Genomic DNA, 15,879 nt, shown 5'->3' on the forward strand with positions numbered 1-15,879 from the left:
GCTCAATGCCATTGGGAGTATGGAGAGATTGCCACTGGAGACCGTCTGCGAGTAGAAACTTGTAGGACATGGGTCTCTCCCAACATTGGGGATGACAGCTTCGAGAAAACCGGGCTTGCCCGAACTGAGGACAGTGTGCTTTAGGAGACGGGCGACAGCAACCGCAAAAGCGATTCTGACTTGGACTTTTCAACCAGTGATTCCAACTAACTAGACTATAATTGGATTTCACTAGTTGAATTACGTTGTCTGCAAAGTAAACAAGCACCGTTTACTTCTTTACTAATTCTTGATTATGCATTAACACCTTTTACATGATGTGTTTACGAAATTTCACTGTGGTATGAACACCTCCTTTTTGGAGTCCTAAATTCGCAAAAAAAAAAAAGGTGTGCTAGTTACACAAGTGCATTAAAGGGGCCCTAAATAGGCTTCTGAAGGTCGCCATTTCAATCGCGCAATCGCTAGAGTACCCCTTCACGACAATGTATACCAAATATTACACCTCTGCGTAAAGCAGGGGCCGCGCAAACACGCAACAAAGATCCTTTCTTTCCTTGCTCACCTACCGATTCCTTCCTGCCACACTGCCGCGCTCTGACGTGCAACAGACCGCTTCTGACGCACCCTGTGATGCACGAAGCTCTCAACAGTACAGCTGCGCTATTGGTGGGCCCCGTTAATTGCTGTAGCCAATCAGCGTTCCCGGCTCTGGGGGAAACGCGGTCGTGCGGCGCTCCTGCACCGGCGGCACGGCGTATTCGGGTATTCGTCCTGTGCCCGTTGCATGGACTAATGAAGATCATCGCCATCCGTTCACGAGCTTAGCTGAGTTTAAAGACAAAGTGCGTCGTTTACAAGGTATGAATAACACTGAAAAACACGGAGCATCTCTGCGGGCACAAACGCCCGCTACACGCGCGACCGCGGAAAGCATTTGCCTGCACGGTCGACAAGCAGCCCACTGTGCGGTGTATGCACGATACGGCATACACCGCAGCAGCTAAAACTTGTCACCGCCCGCCAGAGCGGGACTATTGCTGAAAATCAGTTTGCAAATACGTGAAAGGGGGTGATAGTGCAGTGAAATATTGCGCGGGGAATCATCGTCGTCGCGGCCTCGCAAAGCCGTGTCTGGATAAGTGCCGTGTCTGGATAACTGCGGCGATGCTACGCCTTTTCCCGGACCTTGATGGGACGAGTTCACCGCGACAGTGCCGCATGCCGAAACGCTAGCGAGCCGCTATAGTAATCGGTGGCAATCTTCAATTATTGTCGTTAGCGAGCATGTTGTGTTTGCCCCCTATCCTGCCTTCAAACGCTCGTTTCCGCTCGTTTCCGCCGACGCAAGCACGGCCGGCGCGAGGAGCCGTTTGTTGCGGGCCGGCCGCTGACCGACCCCGCTGAGCGGTAGCGGATGTAGTAGGCGGAGCTTGGCCGTCGTCTGCTAAAATAAGAAGCGTGACGTACCGCCGAGCGGAGCCAATGGCGGCGCGCTTCTCGAACCAACCCTGTTTCTCTAGGTGTCTTCGACCACAGCGTCTCCGCTTCCACAGTGCTTTGGAGGCGCGGTGAAAGAGGAAATGCGGCAGGCCTTGTTGCGGGCCCTTTTTAATGAACGATAACTCTGCTAGTACTGAACGCTTTTAAACCATTTTTGCGGCAGGACGTTCTTTGGATAGTACTCCAAGGATTGCGCATGCAAAATCGCAACCTTTGGAACCCTGTTTAGGGCCCCTTTAAATTGACTGCACTTGTAGGTAACGTTTTCAAATCTTTGTTATGTGCATGCCCTGACAGTGCATCTATCCTACTGCTTGTGCAGGCTATGCCCTTTTGGACCTGATGCAGAAAATGGATGAGCCGCCGCCACAGAAAGGCTCGCGCGTCCTCTGTCGACATCCTTTCCAGGTTGGTCTCCTCAGAGTGGTGCTAGGAAGTTGGAGCAAATGCACAACTTCTTCAATGTTCGCGACTGTGTGATCTGGCCGAGTCAAACATTTTCAGTGTTTTCGCTTCTCTCAAAGAGACCATGAAGACAAAATACAAGTTTGGTTCATTCGAAAGATTGCCTCGTTAGAATAACACTGAAACCACTCTTAACACAAACTTCGCTCAAACAAACAACATGGCGGCTGACGGAAGCGGCCGCGCGCGATTTACTTTTGAGCGGCTAACCTCCCACCATCGCGTTCGGAAGTCTACTGAACAACGTGATATGATTTGGGCTACGTCAGCGCCGCGCACTGAATCAAGGAATTCGCTAATACTCATTTTGTTTATTAGAGACGAATAAAACGCTTCTTGGCACGTTTTTGGACTCGATTCGTGCGCGTCGGCGTTGCGTGGGCGACTTTTTCACACCCGGTAGCTTCTAAGTTCTACGTCGCTATGACGCGTGATGAGCGCGGCAGTGGGAGGAGCCTGACGTCTTGCCCCAATGGGGAGGCGCACTCTTCATTGCTCTTCAGTTTGAAAGTGCTCGGGACAGCCGGCTGGCGCCGCCAAAGATGTTTAGGCTTACCGGAGATGTTTAGGCTTACCACGGTGGCGCATATTTGATTGGCGCTTTCCCTAGCGGCGCGGATGATGCTTTATAGTGTCGTTTTCGACCACATTATCAGCTCCTTTTCTGCACGAACGCCTTCGTTGGTGCCTTCAGTGATATCTTAAAGAGCGGTTAGAAGCGGTTGGTGGAGCTACTGCACCTCTTCGCGGCTGGTGACGCCGCCATGTTGCTGCCGCCGATCGCATAGCGCGCAGCATGCGGGTGGTATTCGCGGCAGCGGCAGCGCGGCGCATTTTCGCGAGCAGAAAACGCCCCATGCGGTTCACACTTTAGACCATAACCATGGGAACGAGGGTGGAAAGCTGTCCCCACCTCGTAGCACCCCCGATTTCTCATTTCTCTTGCCGTTACTAGTGGTAGACGGTTCAATTTCGATTCTAAGTCGACCCCCCAACATTGGATTGTCAAATTTGAAAAAAAGGGTCGACCTACAATCGTGTAAATACGGTAGTTATCAGATGACCTTGAACATGACTTGTGTATTCTTGGGATGAAAGGTGTTCTCACGCAGGATCGAGTAAAGTAATTGTCTGTGTCAGTCACTGCATATGGTTCTTTCTGTTTATTGCGAACCCTGAAAGGTAGAGCTCCACAGCTCCAGCTATCTTGCGTTTATTTTTATTGTTGTGGGTGAGGCTCCTAGAGTATTCCCCAAGCTTTCATGGGAGAATCGAGTCCTTGTTTAACTCTTTCGGGACCGCCGGAAAAAGTGATGAAAAAGGGAGGTCTCGGTACAAATTTTTTTTTACATAAAGCAAAGGCACCATCCTGCCTTAGCATATACCAAAATGCAGCTAATTATATGTTCTTTTACATACAATACCAAGTTTTACTTCAACACTGACGATAGAACCATGAAAAAATCTGAAACTAAGAACTTCGTAAAAAAACTACACAAAAAGATAGAAAAAAGCGTAAATATAAAAATATTAAAAAAGAATAAAATTATTTCAGGATATACAAAATCTAACACAATGCTTTGTTTCTTCATTGAAAAAGTTTGATGCGGCTAGGTGTAACTGGTTTTTTGTTTTGTGTGTGATCTCTTTGGCACTGTGGCCATGGCTACGTCGTCGCCCAGGTACACGCCGGGCTCTTGTCTCGGCGAAAACTTGATCCGTTTCTGCGCTGGTGGCAGGAGATCACCACCATAGGTAGTTAACACCCTAGCGAATAAATATAAACCAGCCAGAACATAGCTCAAGCGCACATACCTACTCCAGAGCCAATTGAAACCGAAACCAACACCCACCTTTGAGTGCGATTTGATGTTCCAGGCTGATCGACACCCGAATCCTCACTCGAGCTGAAATCCGATCTCTAAAGCCGCATTTCGACTCTTCACTGCCACTCTCATCGTTAAAATCCACAGTAGAAGGCGAAGATATTCGAGACGAGGCGGATTTCTTATCGCGCTCGCACGAGTATGACGCCATGTTTGTTTACATTCGAAACCACTGCCCGTCAAAATAAAATATCTGACGCGTCGCCGCCTGGCGATAAAAAAAGAAACTTCACAAAAGAGAAAACTCCACTTTTCAAACTATCTCCTAGATGTCGCTAGGTGTTCCATCGAACAAAAATTTGTATTCTGCAGGCTCGCGAAACCATCGATCATATGTGATCGATGGCCTATGGAGCGGTCCCGAAAGAGTTAACTACATTGAAATCATGTTAATTGTTTGACTATCACTTCTGTTAATGATCAGGCCAGACTCTTTTGAAAGGTGCAGTGAAGATAATATACAACTTTACTTCATTCATAAGAACACTTTGCCGAAATATTAATTTTAGCCAGCATCAGGTTGTCTAGATAATGGGGGAAACAAGGACTATTTTCCCGCACTCAGCTAGTGTTGTGACACTGTGGGTGTTATGGGCGAGATTGGCTGATGCTGACAGAAGCACCTGCACATTGGAATAGGTTTCTGTGGTCTTGCAGGTGATACGTGTAGTGTTTGTAATTGGAAATTCCAGCAAGTAACACTGTGCCATCAGTGCATGGCTCGTAACAATGTCGAAAGAATTTCAAACCGGTTGTGCCCACCGTTTTCCTGAGGGTAACACTTCCTTATTTACATCAGCTCAGGGGAGATGATGGGCCTCCTCGATTATCAGTCCCGGATCGTCCGCGGACTGCCTGAGACGCGATCTGGTGCTCGTTTTTCCCATGTATTCCTATGGGGCTTCCGGTCCGACGGCAGTCCTCGGACTGGCCGCGGACCGTCCAGGACTGGTAAATCGAGGAGGCCCGATGTAAAATACTTGCTGGTCAGTACATTTTCTGTAGGAAAATTTTCAGCAGTTCACTTGACATAAGCTCTTCAACTCCTCATTCGAAACATGCGACTTTAGCACCGTGATTTTAACTGTGGATTGCTTAAAGCTGATGTAGTATGTATTCTTATTCGAGGCACTGTTAGTATATGATTGGTTCTGTTCCAGCATCTCTGCAACACAGTTTTCGGCCAGCACTTTTAGGCTCTGCATGTATTCTCGGCTTCAGACTTGAAAAGATTGGACCTAAATCAAGACAAAAATAAAGAAATCGTGGAGGTGGCTGTGTGACCAGTCAGTCCATCAAATATCAAGACATTGCACACCACCCTGCAACATTGGCTGGGCTTGTAATATAATGCCTATGCAGTTGCATTTCCCAAGCAAATGTAGACTGAGGTATTTTTTTTACCAAAGATAAAATGAACTAGCGGAGGGTGGAAATAACAGTGGCAGTTGAAGTGTCACTAATACTACTAGTACTTCACGCATAAACAGAACCTGGCAGAATCTTGTGTTGTTCTTTTTTAAAAATTCCCCCTTTTTGCTAGCAGATGTTCTATCATATTTGCTGTCTCGGGTAAGGCCATCATGGGCTCATAACTGGAGAAATGTGCATTTATTTTTGTACGTGTTTGTTATTGGGCCAATGAGATTGTCACATTATTCTGTTGAGTGGGGAAAACAAGTGTGTGCCTCTGAATTTCGAGTTGTGGGCACTGTTTCCCTTTGTTGGACCTTCGAGCTCCGCAATTGAATGAATTGTTTATTTGTGCACTGGTGGCGGCAATTCTTTTCACTTCTGTCCGTACGAGGCATGACGAGAGGTGTAAAGCCTGGGAGGTGCCAATCAAAAGAAATTCTTGCTGGACTTCTTTCACTTGTGTTTATGATTGCAATGTACTCTATCGGAAAGCGACATTTCTTGCCCTATACATTCCCGTTTCCCAACATCTTGTCTCACTTCCTAACAGGAATCCAAACGAGCCTATGTGATGCCAGACACAGTTGAGGACCTCTGCCAGCTTTGGTGGGACCATGGCAAGGTGGGCTTTTTTTTTTCTTTCTACCAACTTGATGATTAAAGGCTGCTTTTATTTTGGTTGTTTAATGTGCAGTTGGCTCACATTAAACCAAACTTGAATAATTTGTACTTGTTAACTGGGGCAAATTTCTACAATTTAATTGGCCCACTGTGTTTGTTGAGCGTTTTTCTTTTTTTTTCTATGCCATCGATATTTGCTGGTCATGTTGCCAAGGTTATTTGTTCCTTAAAGAAACACTAAAGGCTGAGTAAAATTTTGTTTTAACTAAGAGATTGCGTGTTCTGTAGCCCTCTCGGTTTTTGTTTGACAGCCAACAATGTCTTGTTTGTTGAGAAAAAAAATTCAAAGAAGCTTGCACTCACGCGCAAGACTTGAATGGCGAAGCTCTTGTAGGTGAGCACTACCGGACACAATGTTGAGTTTTAGTATTGTTGTGGTGTCGGGGTTGACATCGGCGGCATGGCATTTCAATGTTTTTATTACGAGCAAGGCCAGAGTGAGCTCGTCGTTTTTGGTCGCCATTTTCGTATGCCACTCTGCAAGCGGGACTTATCGTCTCTAGCGGATGCTTTGTCTGCGGAGGCTTGTGAAGCGCGGCCTCTTCCGCGGCCAAGCAAACTATCCGAGGCCGGGCCATGTGGAGCCGATGATCACCTACAGCAGCTTCGAAATTCAAGTCGCGACTCTTCTACGGTACAGAGCGCATGCGTTCGATGACATGAGGATGAACAAATGAGGCGCGTACACTACGACATGTCTTTCTCATTCTGGGCAAGCGTGGCCATGATACGGTGAACGCTGGAGTTTTTTTGTGGCCAATGTTGGCCAATCTCCCTAAGCGGGTATGCTTGGGTTGACGAACGTGTGCTCGAGGCACGTGCACACGAGTGCTCGGCATTTTCTTTGTATTTTTAGAACTGCGGACACCATACATTGCTCAGCAGGTTTGCTGTTAAAAAATATTATTAAACCGATATTCCCCTTTGCCGTTTTCCTTACATTTTTTCATGGCTTTTCCTAGCATGTCACAAAGCGCTCCGAGTGAGTCAGGCCTGGTATTACCTGATCGTCACCACCTCCTTGAAAGCCTGTCCTCATTGGCTTTCAATTTCGTTGCAGCCAATTAAAAAGGGTGTCTTTGACACCATCTTGGTGTGGTGGTGTACAACAAATTTGGCCGCCAACCCGCACTCTTTATTGGCAGGGAACTATGACGTTGGTGAAGCTTTTCTATAAATGCACTAGACTATTTTCAACACTAGCAAGGTGTTGAAAATACATTTGCAGCTGATCAAACAATTTTACGCCCGTCTCGTTTCTGGTCGATCACGCTAATATCTGCTTTTGCCGCTGGCTGTGTCATGTATGCATGCGCTAGTGATCAGTAGGTGCGGTTGGCTGTCACGTTCACCCACGTACGTGCATCTTTTGACTGCCTTGCACGCAAGGCCAAACATTTCAATGAAATCGCAACTGAAACACAGCCTGGTATGTGGCATCCTATGCTTCGATGTGTGCTTGCTGTGGTTTGCGTCTTTTCCAAAGCGCGTGACCATCACAAGTTCCCCTGTACATTTATTTTACTATCACACATCCCTGCCGCCTCAGTGTTTATTTCAGAAAATGCTGAGGCAAGCTCCATCATCCCAATTCAGAAGACGGGGGTTTCGATTCTCAGCCGCGGCGGCTGCTTTTCTGATGGAGCCAAAAACCAAACACGCCCGTATGTTCGAGATTTCGGCACACGTTAAAAGATCCCCAGGTGGTCAAAATTAATCGGAGTCCTCTACTATGGCGTGCCCTACAGCTGTGCAGCATCGGCGCGTTAAACCCTACAAACAACCAATCAATCCCAATTCACCGTGCATTCGTGGTTTGTGACGTCGCAAAGTGTACTGTGGGAAAGAAGATGGGGCGTCGACATCTGTTTTTACGCTTCTGGCATTTTCTGTGTCAATAAGCAACTGCTGCCACTGCGAGTGGTATGTTCATATTCACGGTGATCTAATATACCTTTACCTTGCAACTGAATAAAATTTGCACTGTGCACAAAGCAAGTATTTAATGCGGAGTTTTTGCTTTGGGCTGTGCACGGTGCAGTTAAAACTTGTATGGTTCGAAGGAGCGACTGCCATGGTTTGCCATCATTTCAGATTGTCAAGGACCTTCCATCGCTGGATGGCATAAGGAACAGAGTCAAAGAGTCGCTCCAGACGCTTCGACCAGACATCAAGCGGACGCTGAATCCAACGCCATACAAGGTATGTGCGGGGGGGGGTCAGCTTTTACATTCCATTATTTGAGGCGGCGTACTATTCTTAAAACTGGTGCTCTTAAGATTTATTGGTACAGCTAGATAAAACTTGAGCAGCTGGGGTGCATCTCAATGTGCGGATTCAAAAATATGTGATTGCTTTTGTCCTAGACAAGTAGCATTTGTAATGTTGCCTGTGCAGCATTGTGAAACGTATATGAGGCGATTGTTTTCCCTTCAAGATTTTATTGTGATCAAGGCTTCCGTGTGGGAGCCGAAACGTTAAAATTCCTTTCAACTCAACTAACTTGTGGTCGGCATCCTTGTCTTCCGTCATCAAAATGCATCCCGACCAGACCAGATGGGCTTCCGTCACACCCTTGACTTCAAATTTGTAATGCAGTATTAGGGAAAACCTAATTTATTGGGAGGCTATTTCATTGCTTCAGTTAAGTGCTGTGGCAAAGTACAGGTGTGCAGCAATGACCTGGACTGTCTCCTGTCTATAGCAAGACTTCTCCAGTCTAGTTTATTGGTTTTCTAACACTACCAGCTAGCGGTGATGCGTGTTTTCAAATGTGTGAAGTTCAGTGCCACTGCATGTTCATTATCTGCACCGCATCTGTCCCTTCAGTAATGTTTGTGTAAAGGTTAGAGGATTCCAGCTATAAATTCACAATCTAATGCCCTTGGGTGCTCAATTTATTGCATTACAAAGTGTCATTTCTTGAAGGGGTGGTGAAAGGCTGGGGTGCAACCCTATGTACTATCAAGATACATTGAAATACGAAGAACGCAGTGCGTGGCTTTCAGTGCAATATGCACATCGTGACAATGGCCTGCTGATGCGCAGTTGGAATGAGTTACGTGAGTTTGTGTCCAACCTTGGTGTGTGAGTGCTTTGAATTGGGCCACCACCATGTTTTGTGCCCATTCACGCTACTTTTATTTCATTTCCTCACTCAAGAAGGTTGAGGTAGCCATGGGTGGAGATTTTCATCAGATGGTGCACTCTTTTCACAAGTTGGATAGCAGGCAAAATGTCTTGTGAGGCCATGCCCATGAATGAAGTAGTTTTAGTACGCAAATATTTCTTTCCCCCGTCTTCACTGGCATACCTTCTTTCTTCTGTTGTCTTTCTGTAATTCCGAAACAGGTGTCCGTCTCTGACAACCTCTACATGTTCATGCACGAGCTCTGGCTTCAGAATGCACCCATCGGCGAGCTGTCGTAGCGCCCCGGGACTACACTGGTGTTGCCCGCCGAAATGGGACAAACTGTGTCCTGTGCTCCGGCAGCAATGGGCTTCTTGCCGAGCCCACACGCAATAATTGTTCCTTCCTTTTTATTTCGCTTTATTCGCCTTTAAACGCAGTGATTTGCGGAACGTTTTAGCAGGCACAAATGGTGCATGATAACCCGGCATTAGGTTGGGAAGATGTGACACTATATGCAACTGTAGCGTTAGCAATACATGTCTGTGCACAGTCTCGCAGCACCAGTATATTTTTCCAACCGTTGAGGCGATTTTAGCAACGAATGCTTTCCCTGTTTGTCGCTGGTGCCGAATCGTGCCCTGTATTTTGTGCGAACATCTCGCCTTTTATTGATTGTGTGGACATGTTTACGTTATTTGCACTATTCATAATTTACGGCATTTTTTTCTTGCTATCGTGAAATGCACGTACTATGTTTCGCATCAGAGTGAGAAATTGGCGGTTTACACCACCATGTTACATGGAGTACTATTCATGGTTTTATGCGCTTCATTTTTGTGACAAGCTATCGTTTAGTTTGACTGGCATTCTTGCAAAGAAACTATTACGATTGTGATTTTCTAGTGTTTACTGCCTTCGTAGGAAGATGCAGAAAGCGCAGAGCTTTCTCACTGCCATTTTTGGATACGTTTGATGTTCAGATCATGAACCCACGTTGTTTTACACTGACAGAACTACATTTGTTGACCGTGAGCAAAAAACTAACGGTGGTACAGTAGAATCTCGATGATACGATTCTGGGTGATACGAATTTCGGGATGATACGAATTTCTGAAAAGTTCCGGCAAAATTGCATTGTTTGCAATGGGAAAAATTTCGGCTGTTACGAACGGACCTGCGCGGCCCGGCGGATGATACGAACGAGCTGGCGAGGCGCCCGACTGCCGAACAAACAAGTGACGGCTCTCTCTCCCCATTTGTCACTCTTCTTTCTCCAGAAACGGCCGGGCTGTTGTTTTCTGCTCGCGAAAACGCGCCCCGCACGCCCCATGCGCGCCGCGAAACCTCTCGCACGCTGCACGCGCCGCGGCCGGCGGCGGCAACATGGCGGCGGCTTCGGCCGCGGCCGCGAAATGGCACGGCCGCTTGAGCGACTGCTTCTAGCCGCTCTTTAAAATGCCGCTCAAGGCAGACACAAAGTTTCTTGTGCAGTAAAGGAGCTGATAACGTTGGCGAAAACGGTACTATAAAACACCATCCGCGCCGCTAGTGAAAGCGCCCATAAAATATCTGCCGGAGTGCTAAGCCTAAACATCTCGGGCGGAGCCAGCGGGCTGTCTCGAGCGTTTCGCAAGTTGTTAGCGGGGTTCTTCGATTATAATCTCGGACTCACCGCGGATAGTCCGCGGGTAGTCTGAGGATTCCCCGAAGCCATAGGGATACATGGGAAAATCGAATACCGGACTGCTTCTCGGGGAGTCCGCGGTGAGTCCGAGACTGTAAATCGAAGAGACCTAGCGTCTTTTTCTGACCGAGGTAGGCGATACCGCGGGTGCGAAATCATCAATGCGGCCTTGAGAATACAGCACGCGCAAAGCCGAGGCGTGCGAATCGCGTGCAAAAACGCACCATGCGGTTCACGTTTGACTGTTGCGGCGTGTAGCGAGCTTGGACACCGGGAGTGAGGAGAGCGCGAAGCTAGGCGAAGCAATACGCGCTCCAGAAAGGACTGCTTTGTGATGTGGGGGTTTAAAAAAAGCAGAAAAAATCGTGGATTTGTTCACGCGAAGGTAAGAAAAGAAATAAACGAAATTTTTTTTCAGCGCTCAATTTTTTGGTCTGTGTTGGTTCATACGAATTTCGGATGATACGAATATTTTTCGCGGTCCCGCGAGATTCGTATCATCGAGATTCTACTGTAGCAGCAAAAGCCGAGTTGTGTGCATCATTGCAACTGCTTCCGTGCATGCAAACCTATTTCAAATGTGCATTGAGTGCTTTGGTATGTCTGGTTGCTTCCATTCAGTGCAGGATTTTAGATTTTTCTCAAGTCATATTTTTCGGTTGTGTACCAAAGGTATCTATAATGTAGCATATGAATGAGAACTTGGCAGATCTTTTTAAATGCGGAAGTGTTAGTTGTCTCGGTATGTCGAAAGTCTGATGTTGACGCCGTAACCAAGATGTGGCAAACAAAATGACCAACAACACAAAGTAAATAAAATTAAGCAATTGACGTAAAAAAAAATAACAAATAAATTTGGCTCTAGATAGAAATTGAGCCCAGGGCCTTCGGAATGGGAATCAAGCATGTCTACCCCATGCTCATTGCTTTAGCCAACTAAAAAAGGTGGACCTACCTAGTGTACGTGTTGTGGCCAGGGACTTAATGTGTGTGAGAGACGTGTGCGGAGGCCCGTATGAGTAATTTGACCATCTAATTTTGGAAGTGGCAATTAGGTGAACGGCTATGTATGTTACGGCAAAATATCCTCTTTGCTTTGCCCGACGATGGTAGAGGCGCCTTGTGGCGTGCCCTGAAACATGCAATCATGTGGCGCTGTCCGGGCAAATAGTGCGCAAGCAGTGCAGGTGCAGGGGTATGCGCCGGTGTGTCATTAGGCCTAACGATTACGCGTTCAGCTATAACGTCAACGGTTTCCTGTAGTTCATCTATATTGAGTTTTATGTTGTTTGGTAATTTGTAAGGCCTAGCGTTGCGGCTATTTAACATTATGACTAAGTAAAGGTCTCAGAAAGGTGATTGGCTCTGGCTCTTGGTCATAATAATAAACAACAACAAAAAAAAACTCGAAGGGAAAATAATGATAAGAAGACGTGTGGCAATAGACCCTTTGCAAAAAGGCGGACAACACTGAGAATTCAGCGGTGGTAATACTGGTGGTGAACGCGACGACGCCATTAGAAAGGAAGCAGGTCGTAGCAACGCCGTTGCGGTTGCACATTTTCGCCCACGGCTTCACGAGTCTGTTGCCCCACGAGTATGATGCCCCATCGCCGTAGTCATATCGAAGATTAACACTGGTCAAATCGCTTCCGCTTATCTACCCCGCTGCACAACAGCTCGTCTGGGGCGAGTCGAGACGTGCCCTTCTTTTCTCCTATTTCTTCTGTGTTTGTTCCTTCCTCCGAGTTCCTCTCAAGGTCGACTGCCTCTGCTCGCTGCTGACACACGCGTGCGACCTATCGGTCCCGCATTAGCACCACTTTCACCGACGGAAAAATTAAGCGCCGCAAGTACAGAGGCGGTGAATCGCAAACATGACCTCTATCAAAGACATCCAAATCAGTTTCATTATGCATGCTTTGGTCATTTTCGCGAATAGTTCTGAAAGTTTGAACATACGCAAAATGAGCGCTCAGCAGAGACGGACCCTTCATGGCCCGTTCATAGCAGCCAGCCGCCGCTACCACGGGGCAAGGGCGTATCGATTAAACACAATTAAAACTCGACAACCAAACAAGGAGGCAGCGCTAAGGCTATTCTTTATTCGCAACAAATCCTACCTTTGCTTGCTGCTGTTTGTCAACGATGACGATGGCGTAACGTAGGACTCCACGCTGACGTATGATTGCTCGTACTCGTAGGACCTTTCAGTGGTCGACCTCGAAGAATAAAAATCCTGAATATGCTGCTCTTCTTTCGAAGGAAGGGCGGCAAAGTTATTTTCCCATCCTGCAGTGGGAAACACCACTTTGCGGAACGCGTATGCAATTGCGTGGACGGTGGACGGTAGCTACTCCATAGAAACTCTGTACTCGCAGCCTTTTCACTTCCTTTCTAATGGCGGCGCATCGGGTGCACAGTGTTGCCAGAGTGGCTTGCTGCTTTTCCGCCAAAGATTTGGAAATTTTGCAAAGGGTCTCAATATAGACAGTTGCGAAACTCCGCTTCAGAATCCGGGCGGCGCTAGCCCCCCCACTCCGTGGAAGCTGAGGGGCAAGTCGACGCGCGCGGCACCTAGGAGATAAAAACGGAACTTCGCTAAACTATTATTATTCAAAATTCTTCTGTAAAATAAAGATTGCTTTTTAAATTAAAACACAATAATTACGTAAAATTTACTTGTGTTTTTGCGGCTTTTCTTTTTATGACTTACGGCAGCAGCCGCAAGCACTTGAGTACTGCTTCAACGTCCTGCCGACAGACGACAGGCTAGTCAACTTGCCCCGTGCTTGCCCCGGCGCAGGGGGGGCAACCGAAGACCGGCTTTCGATACATGGGGCCTATGGGGAGTTTCGCAACTGTCTATATCCAGTAACTCTGGGCACTAATGTACTGAGGGCTACTTTAACACAAAAATTTTGGTTTATCTATCTGTCTGTCTAGATATGTCCCTAAATTGAGCCACCCTGCCAAAAATCTTTAAAGAAATGTTAAACAAGAAGTATACATAGGCAAAACCTCTCTGAATTACTAAATCTGGTAGCATACTTCTTGTGAACATTGTTTAGCAAAAAGAAATCATGAGGCATATCTGAAACATACATAAATAACAGATACGTACTGGCAGTGTTCCTTTAATTGAAAATAGATGTAGGCTGGATTGCTGCGACAAATTAAAAAAAACTAGTTAAAAGCAATTATTTAATTGCAAAATTCAAACAGGTTTCGTTCCCGAGCCTCGTGCTCGTGGTGGCACCCGAAAGCTCGTCAGTAACAAAAAGTCTCAGCAGATGGTGTGCCAGAAGTGTGAATGCGGGAAAATTGAATTGACTCGAGCAAACCTCCACTGTGTTCATTGTGGGAGGAGCGTGAGAGGTGGATGGAAGAGAGAGGAGAGGCATTTACGTGCCAGAAAATCATCGCCTTTCGATGACATTTGCAACGAAGTGAGCAGGTAGGCCGGCGATGCTTTTTCTCCTGAGAATTACTCTATTTTGTGGAGTTAATGAGCCAGTTAGGGTTGCAGCCCTTGGCACTTAACAATGTCGGTGAACCCCGCACGTTTTGAGGTTCCAGTTGCTAAGTGCCGCAATAGTAGACGACATTTGTTTGTTCCCTAGAATCCTGTTGACATTGGTTAGAGCCTGCTTACTTCTGTTGCCTTTAAAAGTGGAACATAGAACATAGCTTACTCTGTGTGTCGGCAGCATACGCACTGTTGTAGGCATTTGGCATTTTGTGTGCCAAGTTTCGACCTGTCAAGTAAGCAGTGTTGTGCAGTACACAAGGGAATCATTTTGTTAGTTGCACACGGTAGCTCTAAGCTCGAGCTTTGTAGTAAATAAATACAGCAAAATTTAATGGCAACCAGTTGACGTCTAGTTGTCGCCTAGTATAGCTGCATGTCAAGTATAGTCTGTCAATTGTCATTCAGGCAATATATGAAGCAAGCCTGCTAGATCTAATGCACTGGGAAATTGCAGAGCACAGAACAACTGAATGGCTGTGTCGAGAACTACCTGCACCCGTAACATGATGGGGAGCTGTGGGTTAGGACATTGAGGCATGCTGTTTTAATTACCGCGGAGTGGTTGTCATTTTTACGCATGCTTTTAGTTCTTATCAGGCATGGTGGTTTTAAGTTAAGTTTACGTGTTAGATTGGGCTCTGGTGTGTTTTCACTTCAGCAGTAGTTTCGGTTCTGTTATGCAAAGTTTGGATGTGTACTGTTTGTAAGTGTTTCGTGACGAGCTGTGAGCAAAGTTACAAAATGGTAGCTTTGTGAATGCCACCAGTGCTAAATCCTTTTTTTTTTGTTCCTAGTGTGAAAGAACTAATTGTGCACAACACACTCGTGCCATCATTGCCGCGAAATTAGCATTGTCACAGACACTCCAAACTTTTTGGTAAAACCTTGGGTGATAAAGAACCAGAAATTGTGAACAAAAGTTTGGAGAACTCAAGCTTGTGGCATTGCCTTTGTTTGCTTCAATTGCTTCCGCACATCTCCATCAAACTGGTGCTTGTATTTTGCAATTTTTGAAGTATTACGAAATGTTATTTTACTGTTTAGCCGAAGCGGCGATTTAGGTTTCTTTCAGCTTTAATATTGTATGCATTTTTCTGGCTTTAGACACAGCACTGCACAAATATTCAGCGCTTTTTGTCTGCCACAATGTTGCAGTTGTATTTTTAGAAGATTGTGCACATCTGTCGAGGATAGTAGACATTTATCGAACGTTACAGGTGCACGACTGTTGTAGCACTAGTCACCACTGATGTAACTGCATTGTTGAGCTTTTTTCTGTTAGGTTCTTGTACTGTTTCAAAGTGTGGGGCCATGCGTCTTACTATATGCATGAAAAATTTGTGTGTGTATGGCCTCGCCCTACTATATTGTAACTTGTTCAATAAATGATAGTTTCGTATTACAAATTTCTGGAGTCTTGATATTCCAGATACTTTGACTGTGCTGTTAAAGCAGTGGCTCTGTTGACGTGTAAAAGTTCATCAAGAAAGCAGCCAGGGATAATGAATTATTTATTTTTCCAGGGAATGCACTAGAAAGTCACATGCTACCTTTTACATGCTTAATGTTTGTTTCACTA

At 46.3% G+C, this 15,879-nt stretch overlaps 1 protein-coding gene across 3 annotated transcripts in view; it reads left to right on the plus strand.

Annotated features, from left to right (window-relative positions):
* Naprt (nicotinate phosphoribosyltransferase) overlaps positions 1-15,706 on the plus strand; it is a 53,273-nt gene extending 37,567 nt beyond the window's left edge. For all 3 annotated transcript variants that reach the window (XM_077705378.1, XM_077705380.1, XM_077705379.1), the window contains 4 exons: positions 1,826-1,911; positions 5,821-5,892; positions 8,046-8,153; positions 9,303-15,706. In XM_077705378.1, the coding sequence (XP_077561504.1) occupies positions 1,826-1,911; positions 5,821-5,892; positions 8,046-8,153; positions 9,303-9,380 (344 nt within the window). In that variant the 3' untranslated portion in view covers positions 9,381-15,706. The remainder of the gene's footprint in view (positions 1-1,825; positions 1,912-5,820; positions 5,893-8,045; positions 8,154-9,302) is intronic.
* The last annotated feature ends 173 nt before the right edge of the window (positions 15,707-15,879 follow it).

The sequence above is a fragment of the Haemaphysalis longicornis genome, unplaced genomic scaffold, assembly GCF_048455015.1.
Source record: "Haemaphysalis longicornis isolate Haplotype H1 unplaced genomic scaffold, Haemaphysalis longicornis Haplotype H1 scaffold_31, whole genome shotgun sequence".
Taxonomy (NCBI): domain Eukaryota; kingdom Metazoa; phylum Arthropoda; class Arachnida; order Ixodida; family Ixodidae; genus Haemaphysalis; species Haemaphysalis longicornis.